Source organism: Dipodomys ordii, unplaced genomic scaffold (genome assembly GCF_000151885.1).
Source record: "Dipodomys ordii isolate 6190 unplaced genomic scaffold, Dord_2.0 Scaffold15, whole genome shotgun sequence".
Taxonomy (NCBI): Eukaryota; Metazoa; Chordata; class Mammalia; order Rodentia; family Heteromyidae; genus Dipodomys; species Dipodomys ordii.
The window spans coordinates 9,065,266-9,078,335 of NW_012267231.1; the positions used below are offsets into that span (position 1 = coordinate 9,065,266).

Below are 13,070 nucleotides of genomic sequence, written 5' to 3' on the forward strand. Positions count from 1 at the left end.
GTGGTAGAGTGCTAGCCTTGAGCTGAAGAGCTGAGGGACAGCGCCCAGGACCAGAGTTTAGGCCCCAGGACCAGACCCCCCCCAAAAAAAAAAAAAGATTATTTTAACTGAGCTCTTCCAGATCTCTGCCTCCCTAATAACTGCTATTGCAAGCATGAGCCATTTCATTTTCCTGGAAGAAATCTTAAATGGCTTATTCATTATATGTAACTTTCAGATAGGGTCTAGAACACTGCCCTGTATACAGTAGGTGCTCAGTAATTACACAGCTTAACACATAGTGTGCTACACAGCTCTGAGGAACCGGGTACTACGTGGGTCTAGTTTTTACCAGGAAATATTGTCTTTGGAGAAGTATATCTATTTGCTTCCTTATAAGAACTGAGCTTAAGAGATTGCTGGTGGGTAGTGTTTCTATGTGTGCCTGTGACATGAGAGGCCCCTTTGCCAGTGAGGTTCCACCTACCGTGGAGCTTCGCTTAATCTTAGGCTAGAGGTGGGTCAGGCCTTGCTAGAAAGGAACGTGTTAATCATATTTGCCTGTCAAAGGGGTGTGGGGTTCCCTTTGCCAGTTTAGCTGAGCCCTATCAAGGTGTTAGTATCTCCATCATGTTGTGTCACTTTTTCCCTGGTCTCTACCTACAGAATTGCTTCTGCGCAGTCATTTGTTGGGCTATTTTGTTTACAACCTGCTGATTATCCCAAGTCACTTGCTATTTGCTGTTTGTTTGGCAGTGCTGGGGCTTGATCACTGAGCTCACCCCAGCCTTGCTGATTTCCTTGCTGACGAGTAGCAGCTTCATCAGAAGTGGGCAGAGGTTCAAGAGCAGACCTCACACATTTTTCACAGGCAATGGTAGTTAGATATATGGGTAGGTGGGCAGATAGAAAGACATCATTACATCACTGTTTTAATATATTACTGACTTTCTACAGCTGAGTGAGCGACATGTTTTATGAAACAAATGATGCTGAATGATGGATGTTGGTTTATATTCTAAAAAGACACAAGTTCCATTTACTGCAAGTTTACTTGGTTAGATTGACCGTTTTCTTCCATTTTTCTATTGCGCTTGCTTTGCCATCACCTAGATTTCTTGGCTCTTGCACTAGCTATGACTACTTGAAAAGGACCGTCAAGTGGTAAGACTGGCATTGGTGTGAGGCTGCTACCTGAGGTGTCCCTCCCTATGGCCCTGGGTTATGTGCACTTTCATCCTCCAGCATTGGCTCTAGAAGCCTGAAAGCAAGACACAAAATGGTAAAACTAATCCTTAGACTAGACCTTCTGCCAACCAAAGTCTCCTATGAAAACAGAGATGCCTTTGGAATAATATGTGATGGATTGTTGGTGCACATAGAGCCAGTGCAGCTTTGGCGTTCTGCAGTAAGGTTTAGGTGGCAATGTTGTAATTATGGGTCTATTTGCATTCCTTTGTTTGACTTTTGTACGTTACGTATTAGTGATTGGCAATCTGAAAAAGTAAGGATACATGGCACAACTTGATTTAAATGACTCCTTGTAACTCACTCTTGAGGTCACTAAACAGTAATAAATGAGCATAAGTCATGGGCAGAGGGGAAAGACAAAGGTGTCCAGTTTGGTCAGTGTTACTGAAGCCCAGCTCTGCGATCTGCAACTCTGCTGCTTGTGGCTGCTTTGGATCTATAATGGCCATGTTGAAAGCTGACAGAGGCTGTAAGACCTAAAAAGCCAAAAACGTTTACTTACTCAGCCCTTCACTGAAAAAGTTTGCCAACCTCTGGACTGTAGCATCAAAGGTTTTGGTGCTGTACTTATGCCAATTGCCAAGGCTCTGTCCCTCAGATTCAATATCAAAGTGGGTTCCAGGAAGATTTGTGCCATGATACCTTTTCAAAATATTTTCCAGACTTCCTTAAACTTACCAGCTATTACTGCTTTTTGTAAATGTCACAATTACATATTTAAAAGTATACCCAAAATTTCATCCACCTTTTTGGTTGCTGTTTTCTGGGTGCTTACTGACATCCTTTGAGTATCTGTGCTGTCGTGACATATACCATGTGCTAATGGATGGTGGAGTTGTTTGCATATTTTGGTAGAGTAGCTATCCATTTTTACGAGAATAAATTGTTCTATATTGTTTTTAAAAAACATAAGGATACTTGAAGGAATGAGAACTTGTTTTGTAAACGAGTGTGTTTTCAAGTGTTGGCATTTTCTTCATTTTCAACCAGGGGAAAAGCTGACACCGATGCTGATAGAACGTTTGTGGAGAAACGCTATGACCCCATGCAGGCCTCGCCACCTCCTCCCCCACTGCCCTCCCAGAACCCGCAGCCAGCTCCGCCCACCGCTGCCTCGTCCCTCCACATGCACATGCATTCCAAGGGCACTCACGGTGAAGGTACGGAGGCCACACATTGCTGTGGTCGCTATAATAAACTAATGAAATTCAGTTCTTGTGTTTTTTAAGCTAAATGTCTTTCAGGTTTAAAATACATGCTTACGATATTTAGGCCAGTAACTGTGTAAACTAAAGATTTTGTTAAAAGTGTGTCTCTTCTTAGTGGGTATGACCATTACATTGGACAAGCCTTGTAGCCAAATTTTAACTCTTTTTGTTGTTGTTGTTGTTTTTTTTAGTCAGTTGTGGGGCTTGAACTCTGGGCCTGGGCACTGTCCCTCAGCTCTTCAGTTCAAGGCCAGTGCTCTACCACTTGAGCCACAACGCCACTTCTGGTTTTCTGGTGGTTTATCAGAGATAAGAGACTCACGGACTTTCCTGCCCAGGCTCGCATTGAACCATGATCCTCAGATCTCAGCCTCCTGAGTAGTTTGGATTACAGATGTGAGCCACTGGCATCTGGCCAGATTTTAACCTTTTTTAACATAGCTTAATGTATGCCAATTTGTGAATCTTCTAGAAATAGAATTTTGTTTACTACTATGTCTAAATTTAAGCATTCAGCTAGTGCTTTGTAAAAATGGTTATATCCCATCTTCACCCATGGACATCGGAAAGCCATAGAGGTCTAGATATAGTGACTCCCAGGCAGCCTGCCTTATTTCAACAAGTTTGTTGGAACAGCTGTTACTATTGACCATAAGCTTGTATCTGGGTACATTTATCTGTTTTCCCATTGTAGGCATTTCACTAGTATGAACAGTTTTCAAGTACAGTACTTGTTACACATGGATCAAATTTTAGGATAAGTCTTGAACTATACAAGTTGTCCTCCTGAATTGACGTTTTTAATATTACACAGTTGTCCCTGAAGTTGAAGACAGTTTTCATTCTTCACCATCCTGTGAACGTATACTTCCTGTGCAAGTTTCCCATCTTTAGGAGCACCTTTAGGATGTTGACTATCACAGTTTTGTAGATGTCCTTTATCATGTTTAGGAAGTGTTTCTAGTTGGCTGGCAGCATTTTGTCAATTTTTTTTCTCATGTAACATGGTCATAGGATTTTTCTCCTTTACTTTGTTAATGTTCTACTATTGTGTTAGTATAGTGTTTAGATCAACACTTTTCTTGAACTGTCCCTATCTGGTTTGGTTTCATGGTTGTTTTCATTTCATAAAGGAGAGCTAGGACATGTTTCCAGTGCTCTATCCTCTATGAAGATAGAGGCTTTGTAAAGCATTGATATTAATGTCCCCTTAATTTTGTGGGGGTTTTCCCAGCACTGTCTCTTACTGCCTGCAGCACATGCCGCTGGAGCGTGTGTTCAAGCTCCATAAGGGTATTCTTCTTGAGGTACATTTTCACCAATACGTGGCATTTTCAAATTTCAACTTTTTGCCATCTTGATGGCGGTGGAACAATTAATACTTTGTATTTATATTTTGGGTTTGTTTTATACTTTTCTAACTCATAATGAGGTTGAGTATCTTAGTGTACAGTTGCTGGGCGTTCTAGTTTTTACTTCCATTTTCATTTTTTCTGCATTAGGCTTAGTTTTTCTTAGAAATTCCTAAGTATTCTCTAGACATGTTTTATGCTAATACCTTACTAGTTGCACATTTTATAAATATATATTTTCAGTATGTCTTGTTTTTTGCTTTGTGGTGAGTTTTTCAGTACGGAAATATTTGCTCAAGGTTTTCTTGGAGAAGCGTGTGTGACCTTACTCCATTGCCAGGACTAATTAAGAGAGACATCAGAGGTGCTGTTCAAACTTTCCAAGAAGTTTTTTAAAAAATGCTTATATGTTTGCTTTACAGGTAACTCATTGGACTTTCAGAATTCCTTAGTGTCAAAACCAGACCCTCCTCCATCTCAGAGTAAGCCCACAGCATTCAGACCACCTAACCGAGAAGACACTGCTCAGACTTTCTATCCCCCCAAAAGTTTCCCAGAGAAAGCTCCTGTCAACGGAGCTGAACAGACTCAGAAAACGGTCACCCCCGCATATAATAGGTTCACACCTAAACCATATACAAGCTCTGCTCGACCATTTGAACGCAAGTTTGAAAGTCCAAAATTCAACCACAATCTTCTGCCCAGTGAAACTGCATATAAGCCTGACTTGTCTTCAAAAACGCCTGCTTCTCCAAAAACTCTCCTAAAAGCCCACAACTCATCACAGCCTCCTGAGTTTGACAGTGGAGTTGAAACTTTTTCCATCCATGCGGATAAACCAAAATATCAAATAAATAATATCAGCGCAGTATCTAAAGCCGTTCCTGTGAGGTAAGACACCTGTTTGCCTTTGTTTATACCATTTGCCCTGTGATGTATTTATGGAAGTTTGTGGCTTATGTGATTTAGGATTTGAAGGGATCATTTGAACTCTCCCTGTGAACCTAGCACTGTTCACCCAATGAACATCGTTATGTAGAATGCACTCCACAAGGCACAAGATGCTGATAAAGTATAGTCAGTAGATGTGGTCATGATATTACCAAGAACTGAGGTTGAGCAAGAGAAAGCAGTTTCTCAGCATTACACAGGCAGGCTGCGGTGAGCTTGCTTCAGCCCCTGGTTATCTGACCCTTATAGCTCACCATGGCTGGTGAGGTATATTGAAGACAGTCTCAGAACTTTATTGTCTATGTTCCTTAGCCACTGTCTGTTCAACAAAATGCCAACAAGAAATAGAGATGGAAGGATGTCAGTTTAGCTTAAAGAACAGCAGTGGGTGGTAAGATGGACTTGCCAGCCTACCCGGGGCCTCAGTTGGATGCTCTTTTCTGTCTTCTCATTAAATACAGACTGACCAGACCATCTGGCTGCATCTGGCTCAGCTTTGCCTTCTAAAGTGACTTTTGTTATCAAACCACTGATGAGGCAGAAGCATGTTGAGTTCTTGGGAAGAACCAAGGCCCAGGAAAGCCACCCATACCCTGCTCCCAAGAGAAACAAGGGTCCTGTCCACCTGGGTTCCTGTTTCTGAGTGCCTCACAAGTGGTCAGGAGTGGTGAACCGGAAGCTCCTGCAGGTGTGCCTCCGGCAGCAGGCTCTTCTCCCTTAGGATTGCCGCAGGAGTCCATCCCTGCTGCTTGTTGGCTGGAATGCAGCTCAGCTTCACTTCGTGCCCTTGTTATGTTCTGAGTCTGTCCTTTAGAAAACCCTGACTCCAATCTGTGCTTGGGGATGTCTTGATGGCATCCATTGATAGCACATCCTATTAGGTTTAGTGTTATACTCCAACTACATTAGAGTATCTTCTCGTCTGTGGATGTTTGAGAGATAGGCCATCCACAGTCTTTAGCGTTGGGAAGTTTGGAAGTCCTGCTGTTGACAGTGTAAACATGTGGTTCTCACTGAGTGCTAAGGAACCGTAATACATGCACACTGAAATTCTAGAGGGATGTTATCAAGTCTAGGATCCCTTCCGTTACAAGAGGTCCTGTTGAGGGGGAGGGGGCCATGCTAGTCATCCGAGTCTAGGACATACTAGGGAAGCACTCAACCACTAACTTACAGCCTCAAACCCACATAATTGTTTTAAAGTTACTAACAAGGAAAAAAGTATTGCTAATCTACTGAAGTGTGATAGTTTTTTGTTGTTGTTTTTTGGTGTGTTTTTTTGGGGGGGAGTCAGTTGTGGGGGTGCTGTCCCTCAGTTCTTCAGCTCAAGGCTAGCACTCTACCACTTGAGCCACAGCGCCACTTCCGGTTTTCTGGTGTCTTATTGGAAATAAAGAGTCTCACAGATGTTCCTGCCCAGGCTGGCTTTGAAGCACAATCCTTAGATCTCAGCCTCCTGAGTAGCTAGGAGTTCAGGCGTGAGCCACCGGCACCTGATTTAAACTGTGATAGTTTTAAAGCAATAGTTTCATGGATGTTAAAATGTGCTGCGTAAATTAAAGCTCATGATAGTTGGGTGAAAGAAGTATCAGACCTTGTTCATTTAGATTACAAAGTCAGTAGCTTGACCAGTTGCCTTCACAAAAGGAGAGCTGTATACATCTAGGAAGCTCACTCATTGGCCATTTTTCAACTCTTAGTCCTTCAGCTGTAGAAGAAGATGATGAGGATGGGCACACTGTGGTGGCCACAGCCCGAGGCGTTTTTAACAGCAATGGAGGGGTGCTGAGCTCCATAGAAACTGGCGTTAGCATCATTATCCCACAAGGGGCCATTCCTGAAGGGATTGAACAGGAAATCTACTTCAAGGTCTGCCGAGACAACAGCATCCTCCCACCTTTAGATAAAGAGAAAGGTAAGTGTGTCTGTTTTTCTGCTTACCTTCAATCACTTCGAAGTCTCTGTCTCTCCTCTACCTCCATTTAGGGCCAAATGCCGTATAATCCTTCCACACAGAGGGCCTGTCTGTGGTGGAAGGATACGTGTGTTCTGGGCATATGGCAGGTGGTCCATAATGGAGCCACAGGTTTACTCAAAATGAAATCAGAAGCCATAGCAGGGACAGGCCATTGGGTGTCCCTCACACGTAACTGCTAGATAGACTCAGCTGACCTAACCACATTTGTCTTTAGTCAGCCCTTGCACCTTTAGAAATCAGTTAGAGGGCTGGGAAGGTGGCTCAGTGGTAGAGCGCTTGCCTTGCATGCATGAGGCCCTGGGTTCAATTCCTCAGCACCACATAAGCAGAAAAAGCCAAAAGTGGTGCTGTGGCTCAAGTAGTGGAGCGCTAGCCTTGAGCTGAAGAGCTGAGGGACAGCGCCCAGGCTCAGAGTGTTCTCTCTCTTTCTCTCTCACATACACACACACACACACACACACATACGCACAGAAATCGATTAGATACCTGTCACCTGACTGCAGAAAGTAAACAAGCCTTTGGGGCAGGTGCTTAACCATCCTCAGAAGTTAACACACTTAACAGTGAACAGAGTGAATTGGAATATCCTTACAGGGTAAGAATATTTCAGGATAGTCCTGAGCTTTCAGGGCGTCAGGAATGCTGTCATTTTTAGTCTTTCTAGACTATCAGGGTGCTGCAAAGATTGCCCTGTTGGAAGTTATCTTTCAGCATCTCTCAGTTGTGCTTAGCACACTGCCTTTATTTTTGCCAGAAGATTTGACTCTTAATTTGGGGTAGACACCCCATCTTAAAAACCAGAACTGACTGTGTTAGCCCTGTGTGAATCCCTTGACTTAAGTCCATAACAAACATATTAAAATGGAAGATTTATTACCTTTAGAAAGTACACTTGAGTGTATTTTATACTGTAGACTTGTATGAGAAAGTGCAGTTAGCCCCAGCTACCTTTGGCTATTTACTAATTGAAAGCTGCTAGAACAACAAAAAGATGAATTTCAAAGAGCTTATTGATTTCATGTTGAAATGATGTTTTGATTACATCAAATTAGATAAAACAAAAATGAATAACTTTTTACTTTCTATTGTATTTTTGTGTTCAGTACTATAGAAAGTGAATTCCAGTTGGCTTTAAAGCATATCATGAGAAAGGGGTGTGAGAAGTTGTGTCTTTTTTTTTTTTTAATTCTTAAATATGGTTTAATACTCTTCTCCATTTCTGTACAAAGAAGTTGTGTCTTATCTAGAAAGAAGACTCCATTTCACCTCTCTCTCCTCCCCTTCCCTGGCTCCAGGTGAGACTCTGCTGAGCCCCCTGGTGATGTGCGGGCCCCATGGCCTCAAGTTCCTGAAGCCCGTGGAGCTGCGCTTACCACACTGTGCGTCCATGACTCCTGACGGTTGGTCTTTTGCTCTAAAATCATCCGACTCCTCGTCGGGTATGCTATCTTCACTCTGTCTTCTGGGGGCTTTGGGAACTGTCGTTGATTAATGCCTACACCACCAGTCTTTACTCTGTTCTTTTGTTGGGTATCACTAGGGGCTCCAGACTCAGTTGTAACTTACTATAAATGATTATGGAGAGAAGATTGGCTATTCTTGGTCTTTAACAGAATCAGTTTCTGAAATTTCTGAAGATTGGCTATTCTTAGTATTTAACAAAATTACATGATCTTACCTAATTGTCAGGATGCAGTGAGAATTTTTACAGCCCTACATATGTGGGCATTTTTATCTTCTCACTAAAACGATTTCATTGCTTTATGTAACGTTAATTTTTGGTGACTGTTCTTTAATTTCTTCATCCAAAAAGCATTTGCACTAGAGAAACGTAATACAAAAGATCTTCCACTGGATCACCATTTCTCTGGGTAAAGCTCTAAGTGGCTTCTGTTCTGCAGTAGTTTTAAATGAATCTTCTCTCGGGGTTGAAATTCAAAGCTTCCATCTTACTCTCACATTGCTCACTTTCTTGAGTTAGTTACTGGTTGGAGCTGTCTTATCTCTGGTGCAGCCACTTATAAGAGAAACCAGAAATCAGATAAACCCCACTCACTTCCAGTTGGTGCAGGGTGAAGTCAAAGCTCCTGATAGAAATGTGCTGATAGGACTGCTGCCCCAGAGAGAGAGAGAGAGAGAGAGAGCGTGGGCGTGGGCGTGCGCACGCGTGAGAGTGTGTGTGTGTTTCCATTTCCTCATGCTCACAAGCTCCCCCCCCCCCGAAAAAAAAAAACCAGTTCATTTCAACATGCAGTATGGTAGTTGCCAGTTGAAATGAGGAATCCTAATGAAACTGTATTTAGGTGTGTATTCTGAAAGGCAGGGGTGGCGTGATACTGCCTTAAACCCTCCAGTCGCTTTTCTGCTGTCGTTACCTGCTTTACCACCTTCCACTATTAAGGGAAGTTGAGGTTATTTTCTCATTGTCATCTGTCATTAATATGTTAGACCATGTATTTTATAAATTAAAAGCAGCATACGTTTTCTGAGTTGAATTTGAGTATATTCATGCCAAATATGGATATATATTTTTATGTAATCCTGAGTGGCCGTACTATATACTATATACTACTTATATACTATAAATTTCTGTTCAGAAAGTCAGTTTAGATTTGGCACATACTGACTTAATCCCAGCATACCCAGTATGTTGGAAAGAAACCAAGTGTAAAGATGGGACACTTTTGTTTCTCTCCAGAGTTGTTCTAGTTGATTTCACTGCCTGTTACTTTGTAGTATATACAAGGCCATCTTTCTCTGTGAAATTCAGTCCCTCTTTCTAAACTACACTACTGAATCTACCCTTCAACATTACAGACTCTAGACATTGCTTTGGTGACATACAGTTTAATGGAAGCAAAAGTCTGCAGTTTTTCTTCTCAACTTAAAAATTTGGATGCCAAAAACATACAGTCATTCTAGCCATCTTCATAGTTACCCACTGTCAAGGGCTTTTAGTGCTAGCTGTAGTCTTAAAGCACTTAAAAGTCGGTTTTAAAAAAATGTCAGGAACATGTCTGTAATCTCATCTACTTAAGAGGAGGCAAAGGCAGGAGGATTTCAGCTTAGGGCCAGACCAGGGCAAAATGTGAGACTAACACTGAAAAGCAAAAGATTGGAGGCATGCCCAAGGTGGTAGAGTGCTTGCCTGTCAAGCTCAAGGCCCTGAGTTCATACTTCAGTCTCATACACACACTGTCAGGCACACACACACTCATACCTCAGACGCTCAAGGTCTCCACAGCTAGAGTGCTTTTGAAGCTCTCCACAGGCAGAATTGGGTTGGCCAGCTCTGGTGTAATCTTGCTGGTTTGGTTTGGTAAGATGGGGAAGAAGGTCTTCAGGAACAATGGTCTCCACAACTTTTGGAATTCCCTCTGATAGTTTGTAGTTAAATGTAAGACACTTGTCACAACTGAACTTAAATGTAAAGTCATGCCCAATTATTGTCCAAAGGAAAAGAAAGATGGTATTAATAATTGTATAGACTCGGGTAAACAAGGACTTTCTCAGGACTATGATTGCTCTTTTATTCATTTTTATTGAAGAGGTCTATGAACTTGATACTTTTTGATAAAAGGGACAAGGGACATCTGAAACCGCTTTCAAGTTGTTTGCTGCCAGGGAGTTTTGACATAGTGCATATTGCTAAAGAAATAGAAAGTTGCCTGGGGTTTGTACCTTCTGACGCTGTCGGAAGAGAACTTTAATGTTTCCCTCACTCCCTACCCAACAAACAAAAAGAAATACAGATACCTGTATGTGCCCCCATAACGGGGAAGCCTTAGGGCTCTCAGTTAAGCCAATTGTAAATCACAAAATTTCTTTTTTTCTCATAGGTGATCCTAAAACGTGGCAAAACAAGTGTCTTCCTGGAGATCCAAATTACCTTGTTGGCGCCAACTGTGTATCTGTCCTGATTGACCACTTTTAATTCTTAAAATATAGGAACTTGATTAAATAATGTGAAACTGGGTTGAACTTACTAAATCTAAATGGAACCACTCTATTAAGTATTATACTTTCCTTAGGATTGATACTACATTTTGTTAGTATTAAGCATTTGTTGGAACTGATGAAGATTAGTAAGTGAGCCCTGAACCACGGTCAGAAAATGTGCTACAAATGGCACGTTGGTGGTGGAGGAGCTGTTGGTATTGGCTAGAGGTTCAAAGATACTTTACTTTGTAATGGCTTTTGTACTTTTTTATGGTCACTGCTTAACTTTACATACTGATTTCCGTTAAAATGCCAGCCAGTAAAGAGGAGTGCATTCGGGTTCTGTCCTTTCCAAAGTACACGGTTTCAAGCTGTATTATGACCCTGACCTTGCATACACATTTTACTGTGGTATGCATGAGATCATATGCACATGTTTTTTAAATGCACCTGGAATATACAACCACTGTAGATGATTTAGCCGACATGTACAGCCGGGGAATTTGTAACTTTGGGGGAATCAAATGAAGATAATTACTTAATGTGTATGAAGACACATTTCTCTTAGGGAAGGACACCAAAGCATGTGAGACTGGTTCCATAAACTAACCACATCACCGCAGACACTACGCAGCAGGAATGCCTTACCCTCCTCTTCTTACTTCTTAGATCATTCTTGCTATGTATTACCAAGTTTTGATGGCTTTGTGCATATCTAGATACTGTATCATGAAAACAATTGAGTGGATTGTGGACTTGGTGGCTGTGGAAATGTGTGATCACCCAGAAGAAAATAATGGTGTGATTTGAAGGGGGGGGTGGGCTTTTTTCTTTCTTTCCTCCTGTCTTCCTTTCTCCCTCTCTCTCTCTCTCTCTCTCTCTCTCTTTTTTTTTTTAGGGGCAGTGGCTTTCTTTTAGGCTATGCATTTGAAAATTTCAATGTTTTAAGGATGCTTGTACATAATGCGTGCATACCACTTTTGTTCTTGGTTTGTAAATTAACTTTTATAAACTTTACCTTTTTTATACATAAAACCAACTTTCTAAAGGCTACCTTTGTATTTCTCCTGTACCTCTTGAGCCTTGAACTTTGACCTCTGCAGCAATAAAGCAGCATTTCTATGACGCACGTCATTTTTTTAAGAAAAAAGAATGCACAGAGTTGTTACATTTTTAAGTGCTGCATTTAAAAGAGACAGTTACTCAGAATTCTCTAGTTTGATTAAATTCTTGCAAAGTATCCCTACTGTAATTTGTGATACAATGCTGTGCCCTAAAGTGTATTTTTTTACTAATAGACAATTTATTATGGCACATCAGCACGATTTCTGTTTAGATAATACACCACTACATTCTGTTAATCATTAGGTGTGACTGAATTTTCTTTTGCGGTTATTAAAAAAATCTCAAATTTCTAAATCTGCAGAATAAAACTTTTTAAAATAATGCACTGGTTTGGTCTGTTTGCCCATTGTTTCTGGTTTCATGCAACTCTGTCATCCTGCATCAGAACCCTCCATGCTAGTCAGCACTTGCAGTGTCTTCCCCACAGACCACGCCTGCTGCTGAGGAAGGGGAGGGGTGGGTCAGGGCCAGTCAGAGTAAATCCGAAAGTAGGCAGAGCAGCAGGCTTATATTCTTTGTCCTTTGGGCATAATTAAGTGTAAAGCATGTCATGTCTGTTCATTTGGACCAGTTAGTAGATGCACTTCCATTCCCCGCAAACAGCATGGGCATTTTAATGTGGTCACTGCACTTGGAGAAGTGGGTATTCTAGCTACAAATACTCCATTAAGGAGAGTATGTAGCCCTACTCTTGTGACATATACTTGGTGTAATATTTTAGTAGACATCTCTATGGATTTGCTTTCCTTTTGAATGGTAAGGCACAGTCAGAGTTGTCTATGTTGGTATGCACAGTCATGAATGTCACCACTGTCAGTATGTAGAGCCTTTGGTCACCCCTTCCTCCTCCTCTCCTCTTCAGGAGCTCCTTGTACCTATTTAAACTCAGTCCATCCACCAGCCCTGTGTGATCTGTTTTCTGTCCTGGTACTTTGGTATTTCTGAGTGTGCCGTATACAAGGAAGACTAGCTTTGGAGTCTGGCATCTGGGCATGGTGAAATAAAGCGTGTGGTGTTACAGATGTTTATTACGAGTAGTGTTCTGATATGTGTTTACACCAGGCTTGTTTATCCATTCCCTGGGTGGGGAGTTATGGGGTTGTTGGGTAGAAACAGCAATTGCATACAGGTTGGTGTACCTAACTCTCCATTTCACTTGGCTAGGAGTAGCGTTGCTGGTTCTCCCTGTCCTTAGCATTGGCAAAGGTTCTGTGGCCCCATACCTCAGCAGCAGTTGCCATAATAGTGCTTCTGCTGGTCTTCCTGACTTGGGACTTGACAACCCAT

The 13,070-nt window shown here is 41.8% G+C and overlaps 1 protein-coding gene across 1 annotated transcript in view; it reads left to right on the forward strand.

Annotated features, from left to right (window-relative positions):
- Positions 1 to 12,811, forward strand: part of Tjp1 (tight junction protein 1) — a 70,716-nt gene extending 57,905 nt beyond the window's left edge. Inside the window, exons 22-26 of the mRNA XM_013011897.1 lie at positions 2,221 to 2,390; positions 4,213 to 4,681; positions 6,442 to 6,656; positions 8,015 to 8,098; positions 10,559 to 12,811. Coding sequence (XP_012867351.1) covers positions 2,221 to 2,390; positions 4,213 to 4,681; positions 6,442 to 6,656; positions 8,015 to 8,098; positions 10,559 to 10,653 — 1,033 coding nt within the window. The 3' untranslated portion in view covers positions 10,654 to 12,811. The remainder of the gene's footprint in view (positions 1 to 2,220; positions 2,391 to 4,212; positions 4,682 to 6,441; positions 6,657 to 8,014; positions 8,099 to 10,558) is intronic.
- The last annotated feature ends 259 nt before the right edge of the window (positions 12,812 to 13,070 follow it).